A 19314-nucleotide genomic window follows, 5' to 3' on the forward strand; every position below is an offset into this window, starting at 1 on the left:
TTGCACTATCACTGACGATTCTGCAACATACCAAAATCACAGCTGGTGCCGACGACACGGCTGTCGTTCCTGGGTATGATTCTGGATACAGAATTACAAAGAGTTTTTCTTCCAGAGGAAAAAGCTCTGGAAATACAGAACATGGTGAAACAGGTTCTGAAACCAGCAAGAGTATCAATTCTTCAATGCACTCGGTTGCTAGGCAAGATGGTGGCGGCCTACGAGGCCATACAGTTTGGCAGGTTCCATGACAGAGTTTTTCAGTGGGACCTGTTGGACAAGTGGTCCAGGTCTCACCTGGACATGAACCGGAAGATAGCCCTATCGTCCAGGACCAGAATCTCTCTCCTGTGGTGGCTGCACAGTTCTCACCTCCTAGAGGGACGCAGGTTCGGGATTCAGGATTGGATCCTCGTAACCACGGATGCAAGTCTCCGAGGCTGGGGAGCAGTCACACAGGGAAGAAATTTCCAGGGAAAATGGTCAAGCCAGGAAGCTTGTCTGCACATAAACATTCTGGAATTGAGGGCCATTTACAACGGCCTTCTGCAAGCGGGATATCTTCTTCGCGGTCTCGCCCCGTCCTGATTCAGTCGGACAACGTAACAGCAGTGGCGTACGTAAACCGCCAGGGCGGAACAAAGAGCAGAGCGGCGATGGCGGAGGCCACGAAAGTTCTTCGCTGGGCGGAGAAACATGTAAGCGCTCTGTCAGCAGTATTCGTTCCGGGAGTGGACAACTGGGAAGCAGACTTCCTCAGCAGACACGATCTCTATCCAGGAGAGTGGGGTCTTCATCAAGAGATCTTTGCAGAAGTGACAAGTCGTTGGCGGAATTCCTCAAGTAGAGATGATGGCGTCTCGCCTCAACAAGAAGCTTCCGAGATATTGTTCCAGGTCGAGGGACCCTCAAGCAATAGCGGTGGACGCCCTAGTGACATCGTGGGTGTTTCCGTCGGTCTGTGTGTTCCCTCCACTTCTGCTAATTCCAAAAGTGATAAAGATTATAAGAAGAACAAGAGTTCAGGCGATACTCGTTGTTCCGGACTGGCCAAGGAGGGCCTGGTATCCAGATCTTCAGGAGTTGCTTATAGAAGATCCCTGGCCTCTTCATCTACGAGAGGACCTGCTACAACAAGGACCGTGCGTGTATCAGGACTTACCGCGGCTGCGTTTGACGGCATGGCGGTTGAACGCCAAATCCTAGCTCAAAAGGGTATTCCAAGTGCAGTCATACCCACACTTCTTCAAGCTAGAAAAGAAGTAACGGCAAAGCATTACCACCATATTTGGAGAAAATATGTGTCTTGGTGTGAATCCAAGAAGGCTCCTACGGAGGAATTTCAGCTGGGCGGTTGCTCCATTTTTTGCAAGAAGGTGTGGATGCGGACCTAAAGTTAGGCTCCATTAAAGTTCAAATTTCTGCCTTATCAATTTTCTTTCAGAAGGCATTGGCCTCCCTTCCAGAGGTTCAGACCTTCGTGAAAGGAGTACTGCACATCCAACCTCCCTTTGTGCCCCCAGTGGCACCATGGGATCTTAATGTGGTATTGCAATTCCTGCAATCTCATTGGTTTGAACCTTTGCGTAAGGTTGAGTTAAAATTCCTTACTTGGAAAGTAGTCATGCTATTGGCCTTGGCATCCTCAAGGCGGGTATCTGCATTGGCGGCTTTGCCTCACAAAAGTCCCTATTTAATCTTCCATGCTGATAGAGCGGAGTTGAGAACTCCTCAGCAATTTCTGCCAAAGGTGGTTTCATCGTTTCACGTGAATCAGCCTATTGTGGTGCCAGTGGCTACTGATGCCTTGGCGGAATCAAAGTATCTTGATGTGGTCAGAGCTTTGAAAATCTATGTCGCCAGAACGGCTCAAGTTAGGAAAACAGATGCTCTGTTTGTCCTGTATGCTCCCAACAAGATTGGGGCTCCTGCTTCCAAGCAGACTATTGCACGCTGGATCTGTAATACGATTCAGCAGGCTCATTCTACGGCAGGATTGCCGTTACCGAAATCGGTGAAGGCCAATTCTACCAGAAAGGTGGGCTCATCCTGGGCGGCTGCCCAAGGGGTCTCGGAATTACAGCTTTGCCGAGCGGCTACTTGGTCAGGATCAAACACCTTTGCGAAGTTCTACAGGTTTGATACCCTGGCTGAGGAGGACCTCTTGTTTGGTCAATCGGTGCTACAGAGTCATCCGCACTCTCCCGCCCGTTCTAGAGCTTTGGTATAAACCCCATGGTTCTTGAAGCTTCCCCAACATCTCTAGGACGTATGAGAAAATAGGATTTTAATACCTACCGGTAAATCCTTTTCTCCTAGTCCGTAGAGGATGCTGGGCGCCCGTCCCAGTGCGGGCTGTATCTGCAGTTTTTGCTTATGGTTATACTCAGGTTGAGTTCTGTCAGTCTGTGACTGATGTTGGCCATGCCGTTGCATGCGTTGTTGTTAAATGCCATGTTGTACGGCGTGTTTGAGGTGTGAGCTGGTATGTATCTCACCTTAGTTTAAAAACGTTAAATAAATCCTTTTCCTCGAAATGTCCGTCTCCCTGGGCACAGTTCCTATAACTGGAGTCTGGAGGAGGGGCATAGAGGGAGGAGCCAGTTCACACTCCCTTTAAAGTCTTAAAGTGCCCATGTCTCCTGCGGATCCCGTCTATACCCCATGGTTCTTGAAGCTTCCCCAGCATCCTCTACGGACTAGGAGAAAAGGATTTACCGGTAGGTATTAAAATCCTATTTTCTATGCAAGGGCAGATAGCTCAATGAATAAAGTGTTTGATTGCAATGTTACAGGCAACGGGTTCAAGTCCCGGGCACATAAGCATCCCGAGATGTAAAGGACAGTGCAACTGAACAACAAAGAACTATCAAGTCAAGTCCATGAATGCTGTATAGGTATTAGCAACAAAAGGGTGGTGGTAGGAGACAGGTGCAGTCAGGAGATGCTGGGCTTCAAAAAAGGGGGAAGCTGCAAGTGAAAGTAATTAGATAATTCATAATTGACAAGTGCTACCAACAGCGCCCCCTACCCTGCAGCGCTATGTGCGGAGCACACACCTAGTTACGGTCCTGCTACAGTGTCCCTTGTGTGAAATTTAGAAACTAGAACAATTGTTTTTATGTAAAGGGCAGACTTGACCAAGTGTCTTCCTTATGTGAAATATGGTGCATCAGGTGTATAAGGAGGCATATATTTATGCATCGAGTGGCCTCGAGCTTGACCAGTTGTGAATTTTTATTCTTCTCTCCTGTAGCCGATTCTGCTGTTCACAGCAAAGAATCTCTTCCTCTTACACTGAACATTTCCTTTCCTTATGTTACAATGTTTTTCTTGGCTGTCAGGACGTTAGAATGGGTCTGTTTGTGATTGAGATTTTTTTTTAATGATGCCCATTTCAAATTGTAGCTTTACCCAGCGCTGTAACACTAATTAGGATATGGAAAATGGCTAATTTTCACAATAAAAATGTACAATTTTAAAGCTATTAGAACACCTCATAAACAATATAAAATATGAGACAGTCATTTCCTTATTATATTTGTACATTATATAGCCTGGTGATGTGGTGTTGCTGGTTTGTAGTCATATGTTCCATGTATTCTACATGTTATGGTATCTGCAGGAAGGTGTAATATTGCTACATTATGTTTGTTCTTTCTCTTCTCCTTTTAGAGCCACCAAAATGTTTGCAACCATTTACCTCTGATAAAACAACCCCCAGCGATCTGGAGTACATGCTCGTCTCTCTGAAGGAGCCCCGTGTGTATGTGCGGCAGTGGAGCGGCTCGTCCGTGTGTAAAGAGATACGCTTCTCCACCGAGGCAGATTGCCAACTTTTGGAATGTCGCAATCTCACCATGAAGACTTTAGTTAAACAGTTCCACATCCAGGGGCACACGGCCGTCTCCACCAGCGTCCTGGAGAAATTCATTGATTGCACTATCCTGGTGGACCCAATATTTGTGAACTTTGGGCAGCACTCTGTACACTCCATTAGCACCGCAATCCAGGCCTGGCAACAGGTAAGACACCTGCTGACTAGGTCAGCGACAAGCCGCTTACGTTCACAGTTTTTCCACTTGTGCATTGCTACTATGTAAAGATGCTTGGGTTTGCACAGTGCTCCAGAACACAGTTCTGCTAGTATAGCATGGTTTCGGAATGGATGTCACACAGTTCTGCTAGTATAGCATTGGCTTATAAAGGATGTCACACAGTTCTGCTAGTATAGCACGAGTTCAGAATGGATGTCACACAGTGCTCCAGAATGATAATGGTTATCACACAGTGCTCCAGAACACAGTTCTGCTAGTATAGCATTTCCTCATAATGGATGTCACACAGTGCTCCAGAACACAGTTCTGCTAGTATAGCATTTCTCATAATGAAAGTCACACAGGGGTAGATGTATTAAGCCTGAAGATGGCATAAGGAAGTGATAAACCAGTGATAAGTATAAGGTGATACACGCACCAGCCAATCAGCTCCTAACTGTTAATTTACATATTGGAGCTGATTGGCTGGTACGTGTATCACCTTGCACTTATCACTGGTTTATCACTTCCTTATGCCTTCTCCAGGTTAATACATCTGCCCCACAGTGCTCCAGAACACAGTTCCGCTAGTATAGCAATGGCTGGTAATGGATGTTACACAGTGCTCCAGAACACAGTTCCGCTAGTATAGCAATGGCGTGGAATGGATGTCACATAGTGCTCCAGAATGATAATGGTTATCACACAGTGCTTCAGAACACAGTTCTGCTAGTATAGCATTTTCTCATAATGGATGTCACACAGTGCTCCAGAACACAGTTCCGCTAGTATAGCAATGGCTGGTAATGGATGTTACACAGTACTCCAGAATACGGTTCTGCTAGTATAGCATTGGCGTGGAATGGATGTCACATAGTGCTCCAGAATGATAATGGTTATCACACAGTGCTTCAGAACACAGTTCTGCTAGTATAGCATTTTCTCATAATGGATGTCACACAGTGCTCCAGAACACAGTTCCGCTAGTATAGCAATGGCTGGTAATGGATGTTACACAGTACTCCAGAATACGGTTCTGCTAGTATAGCATTGGCGTGGAATGGATGTCACATAGTGCTCCAGAATGATAATGGTTATCACACAGTGCTTCAGAACACAGTTCTGCTAGTATAGCATTTTCTCATAATGGATGTCACACAGTGCTCCAGAACACAGTTCCGCTAGTATAGCAATGGCTGGTAAAGGATGTTACACAGTACTCCAGAATACGGTTCTGCTAGTATAGCATTGGCTTGGAATGGATGTCACATAGTGCTCCAGAACTCAGTTCTGCTAGTATAGCATTGGCTCGGAATGGATGTCACATAGTGCTCCAGAACACAGTTCTGCTAGTATAGCACTGGCTATGGAGAGTGAACGCTGCCAGGGCCGAAACTAGGATTTTCGGTGCCTGGGGCAAGGCAGTAATTTGGCATCCCCCCAAAAAAATTTACAAATATAAAAAATAATAAAAATACAAAAAAAAAAGTGCAAACTTATTCTAATTACACTGTACAGTAGTGCATTACGCCACCCATTACGCCACCCCTCTGGTGAGAGAGGCAGAGAGAGTAATCACACACATAAGTACATACAGTGCCCCTTCCCTGAGTCACACTCACCATTTAGGCAGGCTCAGGCTGATGCTGGCTAGGGAGACCTCCACTCTCCTCCCCTCCTCTCTCCCATGCTCTCTGGCTGGCTGGCTTGGCAATGACAGTGCAGTGCCTTGTAGCCCCGCCCCCTTTTCGGACTGCACCTTCGGCTGCTACAAATCTTGGGGGCTGAGGTACTTGCCACTGTGAGCCATCCTTATCTGGCTCCCCCTGACACCACCTCCCTCTGCGGCTGCACTTGAAAGGAGCCATATGCATGGCAATGGATACACTGAAAGTAAACCACAGCCCTTGCAAGTGCTGCTGGGAACTGTAGTTTATTTTCATTTTCTTCAATGCAAGGAGCCGGCCGCATTGCTGTGAAGAAACTGAAAATAAACTACAGATCCCAGCAGCGCTTGCAAGGTCTCTAGTTTACTTTCACTTTATTCAGTGCAGTGCATTCGGTTCCTTGCAACTGCAGCTGCAGGGTGAAGGGGGCTGTTAAGTGGTTAAAGTGTCTGTCCTGGCGCCCCCTCTGATCCAGCGCCCGGGTCATATGCCCCCTAGGGACACAATACTGAGACATCTGCGCTGCTGCGGCTTCCTGCTCCTCTGTAATAGATGTACTATACTTGGACATCTGCACTGCTGCGGCTTCCTGCTCCTCTGTAATAGATGTGCTATACTTGGACATCTGCACTGCTGCGGCTTGTGGCTTCCCGCACCTTCCCTGCAGGAAGCCAGGGAGCAGATGGGACTTTGTTAGGACAAACCCGCTCAGTATCCAGTGGGGCAGGGGGAGAGCGGGAAAGCACATACAGTACTCCTCCCCTTGGTCTGCTAATTGGCCAGAGTATGTCCTGGAGCAGTAAAGCACATACTACCCCTCTTGCTCTGCTGATTGGCCGGAGTGCATCCTGTGAGACCGTTCTCTTTTTTTGTCACCCCACTGTCATTGCGTGCACTAACTGGTGGTACACTAAAGGTGTTGCAGCATAGTTTAATACGTCCTGTTCTAGATGATAGCAATATTACTTCCTCTAGATTGGATTTTGCAGCCAACTTAAATATATTGCACACTGCATTTGACTGTCTCTATGAAGAAAACGGATTTATTTGCCATAAACAGCAGAAGCAAGTTACTGATAGAGTCACAGAGTGTTATACAAATGAAAGCTTCCATACAGTACATCTATGGTGTACCTATTGTTTTCAGCAGTGACAAGTTTGGAAATAATCTTATACTAGAAAGTGCTCATAGCTAGCTTCCTGTATTCTAAATATATGCAAATTGCCCTATGGATTCCTTCGTAATCAGCACACGCCATTAATTGTTATCATGAGGAAATCTAGATGTTTGCAAGTAGGATTTACAGTATACTGCACATGCATTAATCAGGCTGAACGTGTGCTATGAAACTAGCTGTTCTTTACCATAGTTGTCCCAGTATTTTTACAATGAGTAATAACTATAATGCTGCTCATTATAATCTGGCTGGGGTTATGTTAATGCCTCCTGCTTAAGATCATTTAGTAATTTAAAGAGGGCTTCTAGACTCCATCTAACTCAGCAGTTATCAGCCCCAATCCTGAGGTACCACCAACAGGCATAGCCAGATTAAGGGGGGATGCAGGGCATACTGTACCCCGGGCCACCCTCTGTCAAGGGGCCCCCAGCCAGAGCAAACTGACATCCCTAGTTCGCCCTTTTGTGCAGCAGCAGAACCAGGCTGCCAGAATATGAGGACAGTATGCATTGCATGCAGAGACGCAGGAGTATCAAATTTCAAGAGATACCGACAGAGTTTCCTGTAAGTGCCCAGGGATCCCAGCTTTTCCTCCTCCCGCCTGGGTGTCAGGGTCCTGTGTAACCTGTTATCTTATGAGAGCGTTCATGTCTAGCGAGAGACACACACAGCATCCTCCTGAGTCCTGTCCCAGTGTGTTAGTAGTACAGTGGCTGCTACTATTGCATTTTTGCTAAATAAATTATAGATTGTATTTTTCTATGTGTATTTTATACTTAAATTGTCTTTGTTCCACTACAGGAAAACATTATAAAATAGTTGTCTCTCTATTTGGTGGAGATATAAACAGTGCCCAAGCCTTATTAAACTATTAGTTTAAATCTAATATACACCGTCGGTTTATATTTAATATACACAATCCATACCTCCCAACATGACTCATTCCAGGAGGGATAAAATGTTCTCTACCTGGACTTCCCTCTTAATTTATGATTAATCATTGCTGTTGAAATACCTGTTTTATCAATGAAATAGTTCAACACAGGTGAGGCCAACCATATATTAAAAGGGAAGTCCAGGTAGAGAGCATTTTGTCCTTCCTAGAATGGTCATATTGAGAGGTATGCACAATCTAATATACACCCTCCCCATCCACCAGGGCCCCACTGTCCTAAGTGTCCCAGCCCCCCCATCAAGGCTTAAAATGGCCATGCCAACAGATCATGTTTTGTGGATGTCTTTAACCTTGCACAGGTGAGATAATCTACAGTATGTTGCTGGGTCAGTAGTTATCCCACCTGTTCCACAGACAGAAGTCCTCAATACATGACCTGTTGGGGCTACTTGAGGGTTGGCGTTGAGAATCACTGTTGTAAGTCTTTGTAACCTTAATAGAAGGTTAACTAAACAAAAGCCTTTTTTTATTGCAGTGTAATGTGGCCATTATGGGCATCATTTCACACTATGGGTGAGATGTAAGAGGCAGTGTTAAGTGTCAACTGCGTTATAACCAGCGCTGTTCTGACACAACGAACTTCACTATATATGAAAGCAGATAATGTAGACTGTTCTGGCCTCACCATACTATTGTATGACCACAAAAATGATTCATATGTTATTAAAAAGGTAAATGCATTTTATGCCTGATCGTTTTTTTTCACATATGGACAGGATTACCTGCTTTTATGTGAGAGATCTTGCACATGCACTGTGGGGCCGGCCAGGAGATAAAACACAGACTAAGCTGATGCACAGTGGGGCTGACCAGGAGATGAGACACAGACTAGGCTGATGCACAGTGGGGCCGGGCAGAATATAGGATACAGACTAGGCTGATGCACAGTGGGTTGACCAGGAGAGAAGACACAGACTAGGCTGATGCACAGTGGGTCGGCCAGGAGATAAGACACAGACTAGACTGATGCGCAGTGAGGCCAGCCAGAAGATTAGACACAGACTAGGCTGATGCGCAGTGAGGCCAGCCAGGAGATAAGACACAGACTAGGGTGATGCACTCTTGGGTCGTCCAGGAGATAAGACACAGACTAGGCTGATGCACTCTTGGGCCGGCTAGGAGATGAGACACAGACTAGGCTGATGCACAGTGGGGCCGGGCAGAATAGAGGATACAGACTAGGCTGATGCACAGTGGGGCCAGCCAGGAGAGAAGACACAGACTAGGCTGATGCACAGTGGGTCGGCCAGGAGATAAGACACAGACTAGACTGATGCGCAGTGAGGCCAGCCAGAAGATTAGACACAGACTAGGCTGATGCACAGTGGGGCCGGGCAGAATATAGGATACAGACTAGGCTGATGCACAGTGGGGCCAGCCAGGAGAGAAGACACAGACTAGGCTGATGCACAGTGGGTCGGCCAGGAGATAAGACACAGACTAGACTGATGCGCAGTGAGGCCAGCCAGAAGATTAGACACAGACTAGGCTGATGCGCAGTGAGGCCAGCCAGGAGATAAGACACAGACTAGGCTGATGCACTCTTGGGCCGGCCAGGAGATAAGACACAGACTAGGCTGATGCACTCTTGGGCCGGCTAGGAGATAAGACACAGACTAGACTGATGAACAGTGGGGCCAGCCAGGAGATAAGACACAGACTAGGCTTATGCACAATGAGGCCAGCCAGAAGATTAGACACAGACTAGGCTGATGCACTCTGGGGCCGGCCAGGAGATAAGACACAGACTAGGCTGATGCACAGTGGGTCGGCCAGGAGATAAGACACAGACTAGACTGATGCGCAGTGAGGCCAGCCAGAAGATTAGACATAGACTAGGCTGATGCGCAGTGAGGCCAGCCAGGAGATAAGACACAGACTAGGCTGATGCACTCTTGGGTCGGCCAGGAGATAAGACACAGACTAGGCTGATGCACTCTTGGGCCGGCTAGGAGATAAGACACAGACTAGGCTGATGCACAGTGGGGCCGGGCAGAATATAGGATACAGACTAGGCTGATGCACAGTGGGGCCAGCCAGGAGAGAAGACACAGACTAGGCTGATGCACAGTGGGTCGGCCAGGAGATAAGACACAGACTAGACTGATGCGCAGTGAGGCCAGCCAGAAGATTAGACACAGACTAGGCTGATGCACAGTGGGGCCGGGCAGAATATAGGATACAGACTAGGCTGATGCACAGTGGGGCCAGCCAGGAGAGAAGACACAGACTAGGCTGATGCACAGTGGGTCGGCCAGGAGATAAGACACAGACTAGACTGATGCGCAGTGAGGCCAGCCAGAAGATTAGACACAGACTAGGCTGATGCGCAGTGAGGCCAGCCAGGAGATAAGACACAGACTAGGCTGATGCACTCTTGGGCCGGCCAGGAGATAAGACACAGACTAGGCTGATGCACTCTTGGGCCGGCTAGGAGATAAGACACAGACTAGACTGATGAACAGTGGGGCCAGCCAGGAGATAAGACACAGACTAGGCTTATGCACAATGAGGCCAGCCAGAAGATTAGACACAGACTAGGTTGATGCACTCTGGGGCCGGCCAGGAGATAAGACACAGACTAGGCTGATGCACTGTGTGGCTGCCCAGGAGATAAGACACAGACTAGGCTTATGCACAATGAGGCCAGCCAGAAGATTAGACACAGACTAGGTTGATGCACTCTGGGGCCGGCCAGGAGATAAGACACAGACTAGGCTGATGCACTGTGTGGCTGCCCAGGAGATAAGACACAGACTAGGCTGATGAACAGTGGGGCCGGCCAGGAGATAAGACACAGACTAAGCTGATATGCAGTGGGGTCGGCCAGGAGATAAGACACAGACTAGGTTGATGCACAGTGGGGCCATCTGGGAGATAAGATACAGACTAGACTGATGCGCAGTGTGGCCAGCCGGAGATAAGACACAGACTAGGCCAGTGATGGCTAACCTTGACACTCCAGCTGTTGTTGAACTACACATCCCAGCATGCCCTGCTACAGTTTTGCTATTTGGCCATGCTAAAACTGATACAGGGCATGCTGGGATGCGTAGTTCAACAACAGCTGGAGTGTCAAGGTTAGCCATCACTGGACTAGGCTGATGCACTCTGGGGCCGGCCAGGAGATAAGACGCAGACTAGACTGATGAACAGTGGGGCCGGCCAGGAGATAAGACACAGACTAGGCTGGTGCGCAGTAGGGTCAGCCAGATCCCCAGAAGGATGACTTTGCTTTCCCTCACTCTGGCAGCTGTGATGTTAATACATCTCTGTGTTATTGCTTCTTGCTTTGTAGGGTTTAGGTGTTGGGACTGTTGCTGCCCAATGACACCTGTATTTGGCATGCAGGGTGCCTGGTATGCCCCCCTGTAACCTAGAGGGCCAGTGACAAGAGCATCCTTAGGACACTATGAGGGTCCAGCATCTCCCTGTTACCGGCAGCATGCTGCCGTAGTGTCAGCCACCCGCAGTGTCCTCCAGACACTCAGCTAATCTGTGGTCCCGTCTTGACATCACATGTTCAGGGGGTGCTGGGCCAGCACTGGGTGCATTTCCTTCATGCATGTAATAAGTGGCCTCCCATTCTACCATTTAGAACATGAAATAATGAATCGCTGCAGTTGTAGAAAAGCTCAGGTCATTAATCTCGATTGTGTAAGAATCACTTGGACACAAGGCACGCGTTGGTCCATTGTCCCCCATAGCAGGCATTTAATGAAGTGCTTGAGCAATATAGACATTCCATGTGATTCTCCTCAACTCCCTTCTTGAGCTGTTTGTCTCAGATAATTAATAGTATGTGTAACATTGGGAGCCAGAATTCTTAGCCCTAAACCCCTTGGCTAATAAAGCCATCTTCCCTGCCTCCTCAGGGGGCTTTGGGTGCTCCTCCCATGAATTAGCTGAAGAAAAACAAAGTCATCTTTTATTTATATGCCTGCAGAGCTGGAGACGTGTTTGGATTAATTACCTAACATGGCACTACAGCAGCAGCAACTAGTAGAAGATAAAACATCTGTTTTATATCAAACATTCTTTTTTTTAAGGGCATTCCATGGCTTTGCTTGTTGCAGGAGGACATTCATAAAACAAGAGCTAGTGTGATCTAAATCCTTACAGCTGCTTCAAATATCACTGTATCACTGTAATAAAAATACAGCACAAAATGCTGTTTTAGTGTCATGTTTTAAACAGTGCAGTTAAATGTATTATTATTATTTTACTGTACATGGGCCATTGTCACACAGACTGTGCGCCAAATCAGAGTTGCACAGTCGGACGCAATTACACCTGTATTGTATACACAGAACCTGAGCTGTAATTAGGGGTGTGTGAGTGTTGCTGTCGCACAGGGCTCTGTGGGCTGGGGCTGCTGTCATTGCCCCACGGTCCCTGCATCTGGCTAGAAGGGTGTCTGTCTCTGCTGCAGCGCCGCCATACCGTCATTTGGATGCTCCAGGCATGGAACTGTTACAGCACCTTAGAGCTTCCCGGGGATGCTCCTGCAGTGCTGCTGTTCTTCCCAGCATTGGTGGCCCCACCCCTTTGTCATGACATCATGTAGTCGGGGGCGTGGCATTTGGAAAGGGCTATTGTGACACTGCTCGAAATAGATGCGCTTATCCACCTTCATGCTGAGCTGTAGGTATCTCTGCGACGGCATCCCCTTGGTTTCATGGACAACTTTGTTATCAGCGCGCATGTACAACAGCTCAGTCACATAAACACTAGACTTGTCATACCCTCTCTAATCTTATTCTAATGCAAATGATATAGGATATATAAGGTGTGTGTGGGGGGGGGGGGGGGGGCATTCCTAGACAGCACACCCTAACTACATGTAATGAGAGGTGTTACCATACTGAGACCTTTAGTGCCATACACAAAGAGAAAAATGCCATTCCCAGTGGTCAGTGTTCGATACAGAGTCATTTCTCATGGTCAGTGTACAATACAGAGACCATTCCTGGTGGTCAGTGTACAATACAGAGTCCGTTCCTGGCGGTCAGTGTCCAATTCAGAGACCATTCCTGGTGGTCAGTGTACAATACAGAGTCCATTCCTGGCGGTCAGTGTACAAAACAGAGACCATGGGGTAAATTTACTAAGATGGGAGTTCTATTTAAGATGGGATGTTGCCCTTAGCAACCAATCAGATTCCACTTCTCATTTATCTAGCACCTTCTAGAAGGTAATACCTGGAATCTGATTGGTTGCTATGGGCAACATCCCATCTTAAATAGAACTCCCATCTTAGTAAATTTACCCCCATTCCTGGTGGTCAGTGTACAATACAGAGTCCTTTCCTGGTGGTCAGTGTACAATACAGAGCCCATTCCCAGTGGTCAGTGAACAATACCAAGTTCATTACTGGTGGTCAGTGTAGAATACAAAGCCCATTCCCAGTGGTCAGTGTACAATTCAGAGCCCAGTTCCAGATAGCTGATGTACACTACTGGGGCAGGTCTAAGATGCAGCGTACACAATAACGTACATGCAAAGCCAACTTACTGGTTACCAATATACAATTCTGAGCCAATTTACTGGTGACCAGTGTACAATATACAGACCATTTACTGTAGACTAAGATACAAAACAGTACAAATTCCCTGTAGTTAGTGTAAACTCCTTTATTCTCATGTAATATCTCCAACCTATCATCCTGTTATATCTGTCTTGCACTGAACTCAGGCAGCCAGTGGGAGTTCACTGCAGAATAGTGATCTGAATACCGTCACCTAGTGATAGAACAGGCTGATAGTGTTACGTTCCCTGTACAGTAACAGCACGGAATACCTCTGGCAAGGATAATTGGAGTAGAACATACAGCTGCTATTAGCAAAATAATTAGTGGCTGGTAGCAGTGCTCCAAGGATCAGGCAGTTCCTGAGTGCTGCTTCTGAGTGAGATTGCAGTGCTTATACCAGTGCTCAGCTATGCTGTATTCTCAGTATTTTCTCTCTTCTATTGTGCTATATCCACATTTTATCAAAATGAGTGGCCTATTTATCAATGAGTAATAAAACTTATTATGCATGATAAATGGTGCTAAGGATATGGTTTCATGGTGCTAGAGATAAGGGGCCTAATTCAGACCTGATCGCTAGGCTGCGTTTCCGTACAGCTTGCGATCAGGTCTGAACTGCGCATGCGTATGCACCGCGATGCGCAGGCGCGTCGGTCCGCTGCGACGGGGAGCACCAGTCAGCGACAGGATGGTGCAAGAAAAGCGATCGCAAGGTGACTGACAGGAAGAGACCATTTGTGGGTGGCAATTTACCATTTTCAGGGAGTGTCTGGAAAAACACAGGAGGGACCAGGCGTTTGAAGGGAGGGTTTAAGACGTCAGCTCCGGCCCCGATCTTCGCACTGGAAGAGTAAGTCCTGGGATGTGCAGAGACTACACAAACCTCTGTTTGTTGCAGCTCTCCTGCACATGCGATCGCACGCCTGCTCAGCGATTTACCCCTCCCCCTGTAGGCAGCGACTACCTGATCGCAGGGATGCAAAAAACGCAGCCTAGCAATCAGGTCTGAATTAGGCCCAAAGTACCAGCTCATTGGCTGTTACTTTATCTCTCTTTAAGGCATGTTCTCTCTCTCTCCAAGGCATGCTATTTTTCAAACACCGTCTCTAACAGGGCAGTTAGGAGCTGAGTGGCTGGTACTTTATCTCTGTCCACTTTATCTCTCTCCGAGGCTTAGTAAATAGACCCCTCAGAGCTTAAACTGGCATCACTTAAATGAGTGGAGCCGGTAATATACACTATGCTGAGTTAAATACCCCTAGCTCTCGACAAGTTTGATCGGTTTCACCTGAAACTGTTCATCGACGACTTTGCCCTTACTACCAATCCTAATGACTCCTCTGTGGGTGATGACTTTGGTTTCCACTAAGCTGATGTAAATGAAACCTCACTAATACCCCTTTCACACATAAGACCCTGGAAGCACACTGTTCCGACCCGGTTCTATCAACCCAGCTTCAGCCTGGATCTCAGCTGCAAACCCCCTTTCACACTGGACCAAATACCCGGGAAACTCCTGGCTCCTCCACACATCGTCTTTCCTGCTCACACCGTGATTTCTGGATACTTTTATGGCTCATGCAGGTATAAGTTCCACATCGCATGCCACTAATCACAGATGCAGAGCTTTGTATTGATGACATAGGTGTGCACAGATGTTGACACGGGGGTGCCGATCCAGAACTTCTCCCCTCCCCCAGGTAATGGCCTACCTCCTCCACCCCTTGCTCTGGGACATAGACTGCTCACCTGGGCCGCCCAGGTAAGCAGTCTGTGTCCTGGACGGGGGGGGGGGGAAAGACCATAATGCGGCAGAGGGGGGAAATCCCGTGGCGGCACCTCCGTGTCAGCATCTGCGCACACCTATGACTGATGATCAGGTGAAAGTAGGGTAATACAGGACTGATTCTGAGCACTTATGGCCGGTGATTCACTAGCGATGATGGCCTGGTTCCATAAACACAAAAAAGGTTTCCTCCACATCGCAGTGGGAGTAGGTGACTTGCTAACTGCTGTTACATGTAATAATATGACTTTGGTTGGGCGTAGTGTGTATTTCATTAAGCAGAGCCATATGTAACACTGATATTGCTGACAGGCACATTCTGCTGATTTATAAAGGGATTTGGCTATGCTAACATGATCTTCAGGAGGACATTGTAATTGTTGTAGTCACTTGTTCCCCCTCCTGTCACTGGTGCTTTCCACCACACACAGGAAGAGGAGTGAGCCAATCGTTTGTGATCTGTGCATGTACTGTATAGAGCAATATATTCACTGCTGCTGGTGTCTTGTGGCTCGTGTTCTGCATTGTTCTCGGGTAAGAACAGAACGCTCTTATTTTGGGCAGAATCTTAAAAACCAACTTGGATGAATATTGTGTTATTAGATGGCTGCACATTCACTTGTAAAAGCTTCCAATTATAGAGACCACATCATAGTCTGATGTCAGATTGCAGTGTAATCCTATAAAATGTGTACTCAAAATGGGTCTGTCACCCCCCGCCCCCCCCCCCCCCCTGTTTTCAGGATTGCCCTCATTTTCCGCCCCAAACGTCCGCAGCCAGTCAAACAGGCTGTAGCTTAGGGTGCGCTACGTCCGACAACGCAGAACCCGATCTGCACATGTAAGCAAACCATCTGTTTCATGAAGGTGTTAGTTCATTAAGAACCAGTGATACCAGCAACAAACCACTTTTTTTTTTTAATCAGACATTCTATTAAAAGTAGAGACACATGGGGGAATTCAATTGACGGCAGGAAATAAAATAAAAAAAAGCCTGCGGCATGGGGTTTTTCCCGTGGCCGCAGGGTTTTGCTATTCAATTAGCGGACACCAAATGAAAGTCTTTTTTTTTTCTGGCATCCCCAGAGAGTCTGATGTTTCCTAAAATCGCTATTTTTAGGAAAAATCAGCGGGACTTGCTCTGACAGCAGCCCCCTCCCCAGTGGGAAAATGGAGGGGAGACCTTCTTTTTTTATTCACTAGCTGCTTGGTTTCCAGAGCTGAAAACGCCACAACCATTTTTTTTAATTGGATACTGCAGATATCAGGAGCGCGCATACCCATGGTAATTCAAAATTGGGCGTAAGGTTTTTTTTACCTCGTTAAGCCTAGCATCTAATTGAATTCCGCCCACAGACTCTCAATCTTGTTAGATAGTACATTTCATTTCAGACTGTAAGTTTATTAAAGTGTACCTGCCAACTACTGTACATAAGTTGGAGTCAGGGGTGCAACTACAGTGGTTGCAGAGAATGCTGTTGCTAAGGGTTCTGTCGCCTTAGGCGGCCTACCTATGGGCTTTGTCTCCCCTGCACCTTGCTGGACACTTTGTTAGAAAAGTTTGTTAGAAACTCAGCATTGCTATTTTCAATAAGCTGTATTGAATACATCACAAATAGGAAAAAAATTGCAGACTGCACACTCTAACCCCCTCCCATTTTTTCATCTGCATTTGTTTATAGGCCTATATTTTAATATTGAAGGTGATGCTCCTGACTGGACTAGCACCCTGCCCTTAGGTTTTTTTTTAATTAGTGTATGGTCCTCCCATAGCAGTCTACACATTAGAAAGGGCACTATAAAATAAATTGATATGTCAGTATTAAGGCTGTAGGAGCCACCTGATAAAGGTACACTGTGCCGTGGTAAGTGGGGTTGCATTTTTGTCCAAATGTGCTAAGAAACTTTATTGCTACTCCATATTCAATTGGGGAGTTTATTATAATTGTTCTGATTATCGGTTTGCTTAGTGTCTGAAGTGTGCACCTGCATTTTTCTTTTCTCTTTCTTTTCTATGCTACAAATCGTGACAGACAACAAAGTACTTGCCATAATACTAGTCTGACCAATAACAGTATATAGAAAGCACTAGAGTGAGGAGAATAATTTATTTGCAGTCTGTATTTGTAGTCTGTACCTATGTCCCTTTCTGCTAGCCTCACAATGGTCTTGTGCAGCTGTGGAATACATGAGGTTGAGGTGCTAAGCAGGACCACGATAAACACATTCTAAGTAGACTAGGTGAGAAGAAGTGGCATACTGAGAGTTTGGGGCACTGCACTCTGGCATACTGTGACCTTGGGGCACTTCAATGTGGCATAATGTGAACTGTGGGCATTGTGTGGTATAATGTGAACTAGAATTACAAAAACAAAGGTTGATTAAATTATTTGTGCAAAGAAAACCAAAAATGGCAGCCATTGAGTCAAAAATTGTATGTGAACATTGATAAAATAATATTGGCACCACAAGGGCGCTAATTCAGGTAAACATATATACAATAGGAATAGCAACACCACCTTAAGTAATATTACAGTAACAATAATTGTGAACCCAATCCGTAGAAATAGTTTAGGCGAAACACAATCTTGCTCAGTCATTAAAACCCATTTAGGGTGGACTTTCCTGGTGCAGATATTTAATGGGTATTCAGGATGACTACCACAGGCAGTTGATATGTGTGAGGAAGAAATACCAAAGTCCTGGCTATTGGCAATTAACTTCCCAAGTCGGCATCATCAAAGTCCCATCCAACAGCACCACTAGTATGCGGAGGGGGTGTGGCCCCATGGCGATTGGTGATTGGTCACACCCATGGGAAAACTCTAGCCACACGCATCAGTAGTAAGCTTAGGTTACTCATATGGCCGATGGCTGCGATGGTGAACCCATGCTGCGTAGCAGCTCTCAGATTTCCGATGCCGGCAGAATGCATCTTTCTTCTTCAGCCGCTTCCTGCAGCATTAGCATTTTGCTGCATCTCTGCTGCATCTAAACTGGGACAGTTTGAAGGTATGTTTATGCGATAAGTAGACTCTAGATTTAGCCAGTCAGAATCACAGTCAGGCCAAGGGGCCCATTTATCAGTAATTACATTTGCACTACGATCTGGGCGTGTTATTAGTGCCCAAAATCACATTGCAGTATGTGATTATACCAGCTGGCTGTAGCAAAGAGCACCCGCAGGGACAAGGTCTCCGAAAGGAGACTATCCCTGCAGTGTGTTCCGAACTGTAGCAGGACTACTGTGCATGCAGAGCCGTACCTGACTTTGGTGCGCAGTGCCAAAAAGAAAATTAGCGCCCCCTCCTCTCCCCTATTTTTCCAATAGGGACATAGGGTATAATTCAGACCGGATCGCTCTCTAGCGGTTTTTTTGCACCGCTGCGATCGGATCAGAACTGCGCATGCATATGCACCGCAATGTGCAGGCGCGTCACACGGGTACAAAGTGGATCGCCGCTCTGCGATGGGTTTGTGTGAAGAATCCCTTCGCACGGCCGTTCGCAAGAAGATTGACAGGAAGAAGGCGTTTGTGGGTGGCAACTGACCGTTTTCTGGGAGTGGTTGGAAAAACGCAGGTGTGTCCAAGCGTTTGCAGGGCGGGTGTCTGACGTCAATTATGGGCCCGGACAGGCTGATGTGATCGCAGCGGCTGACTAAGTCCTGGGCTACTCAGAAACTGCACAAACTCTTTTTGTACCGCTCGGCTGCACATGCGATCGCACACTTGCAAAGCTAAAATACACTCCCCGGTGGGCGGCGATTGTGCGAGCGCTGGACTGCAAAAAAAGGCGCATGCCTCGTGGAGAAGGGGCATGACAAAATGTATCCCAGAAAAAGCCCCTTCCCACATCTTTATATATATATATATATATATATATATATATATATATATATATATAAAGTCCAACGCAGTCGGCACTCAAAACAACTGTAGTAATGGCTCCAGGTGCACTTCAAACAGCAGCATACAGGTTCCAAAATAAAGGCACTCAGGAGACTAACTTGACAAACACAATGTATTGGCAAATGGTCAAACGTCTTCGGGGACTCTGCCCCTTCCTCAGGACAACACCAATCTATGCAGTGTACAAACAACCCTGCTTAAATCCCCCACACGCAATCATACTCACCTGTAACAGCTGTAGCAGCAGCGCT

At 46.8% G+C, this 19314-nt stretch overlaps 1 protein-coding gene and 1 long non-coding RNA gene across 7 annotated transcripts in view; one reads left to right on the forward strand and one right to left on the reverse strand.

Annotated features, from left to right (window-relative positions):
• The window catches only part of VPS13B (vacuolar protein sorting 13 homolog B), a 1616194-nt gene that overhangs the window by 1413255 nt on the left and 183625 nt on the right, over window positions 1–19314 (forward strand). For all 5 annotated transcript variants that reach the window (XM_063924187.1, XM_063924188.1, XM_063924189.1 and 2 more), the window contains exon 42: window positions 3676–4025. In XM_063924187.1, the coding sequence (XP_063780257.1) occupies window positions 3676–4025 (350 nt within the window). The remainder of the gene's footprint in view (window positions 1–3675; window positions 4026–19314) is intronic.
• Window positions 1–19314, reverse strand: part of LOC134928452 (uncharacterized) — a 128688-nt gene that overhangs the window by 88049 nt on the left and 21325 nt on the right. The window lies entirely within an intron of this gene.

This window comes from Pseudophryne corroboree, chromosome 5, assembly GCF_028390025.1.
Source record: "Pseudophryne corroboree isolate aPseCor3 chromosome 5, aPseCor3.hap2, whole genome shotgun sequence".
Classification (NCBI taxonomy): domain Eukaryota; kingdom Metazoa; phylum Chordata; class Amphibia; order Anura; family Myobatrachidae; genus Pseudophryne; species Pseudophryne corroboree.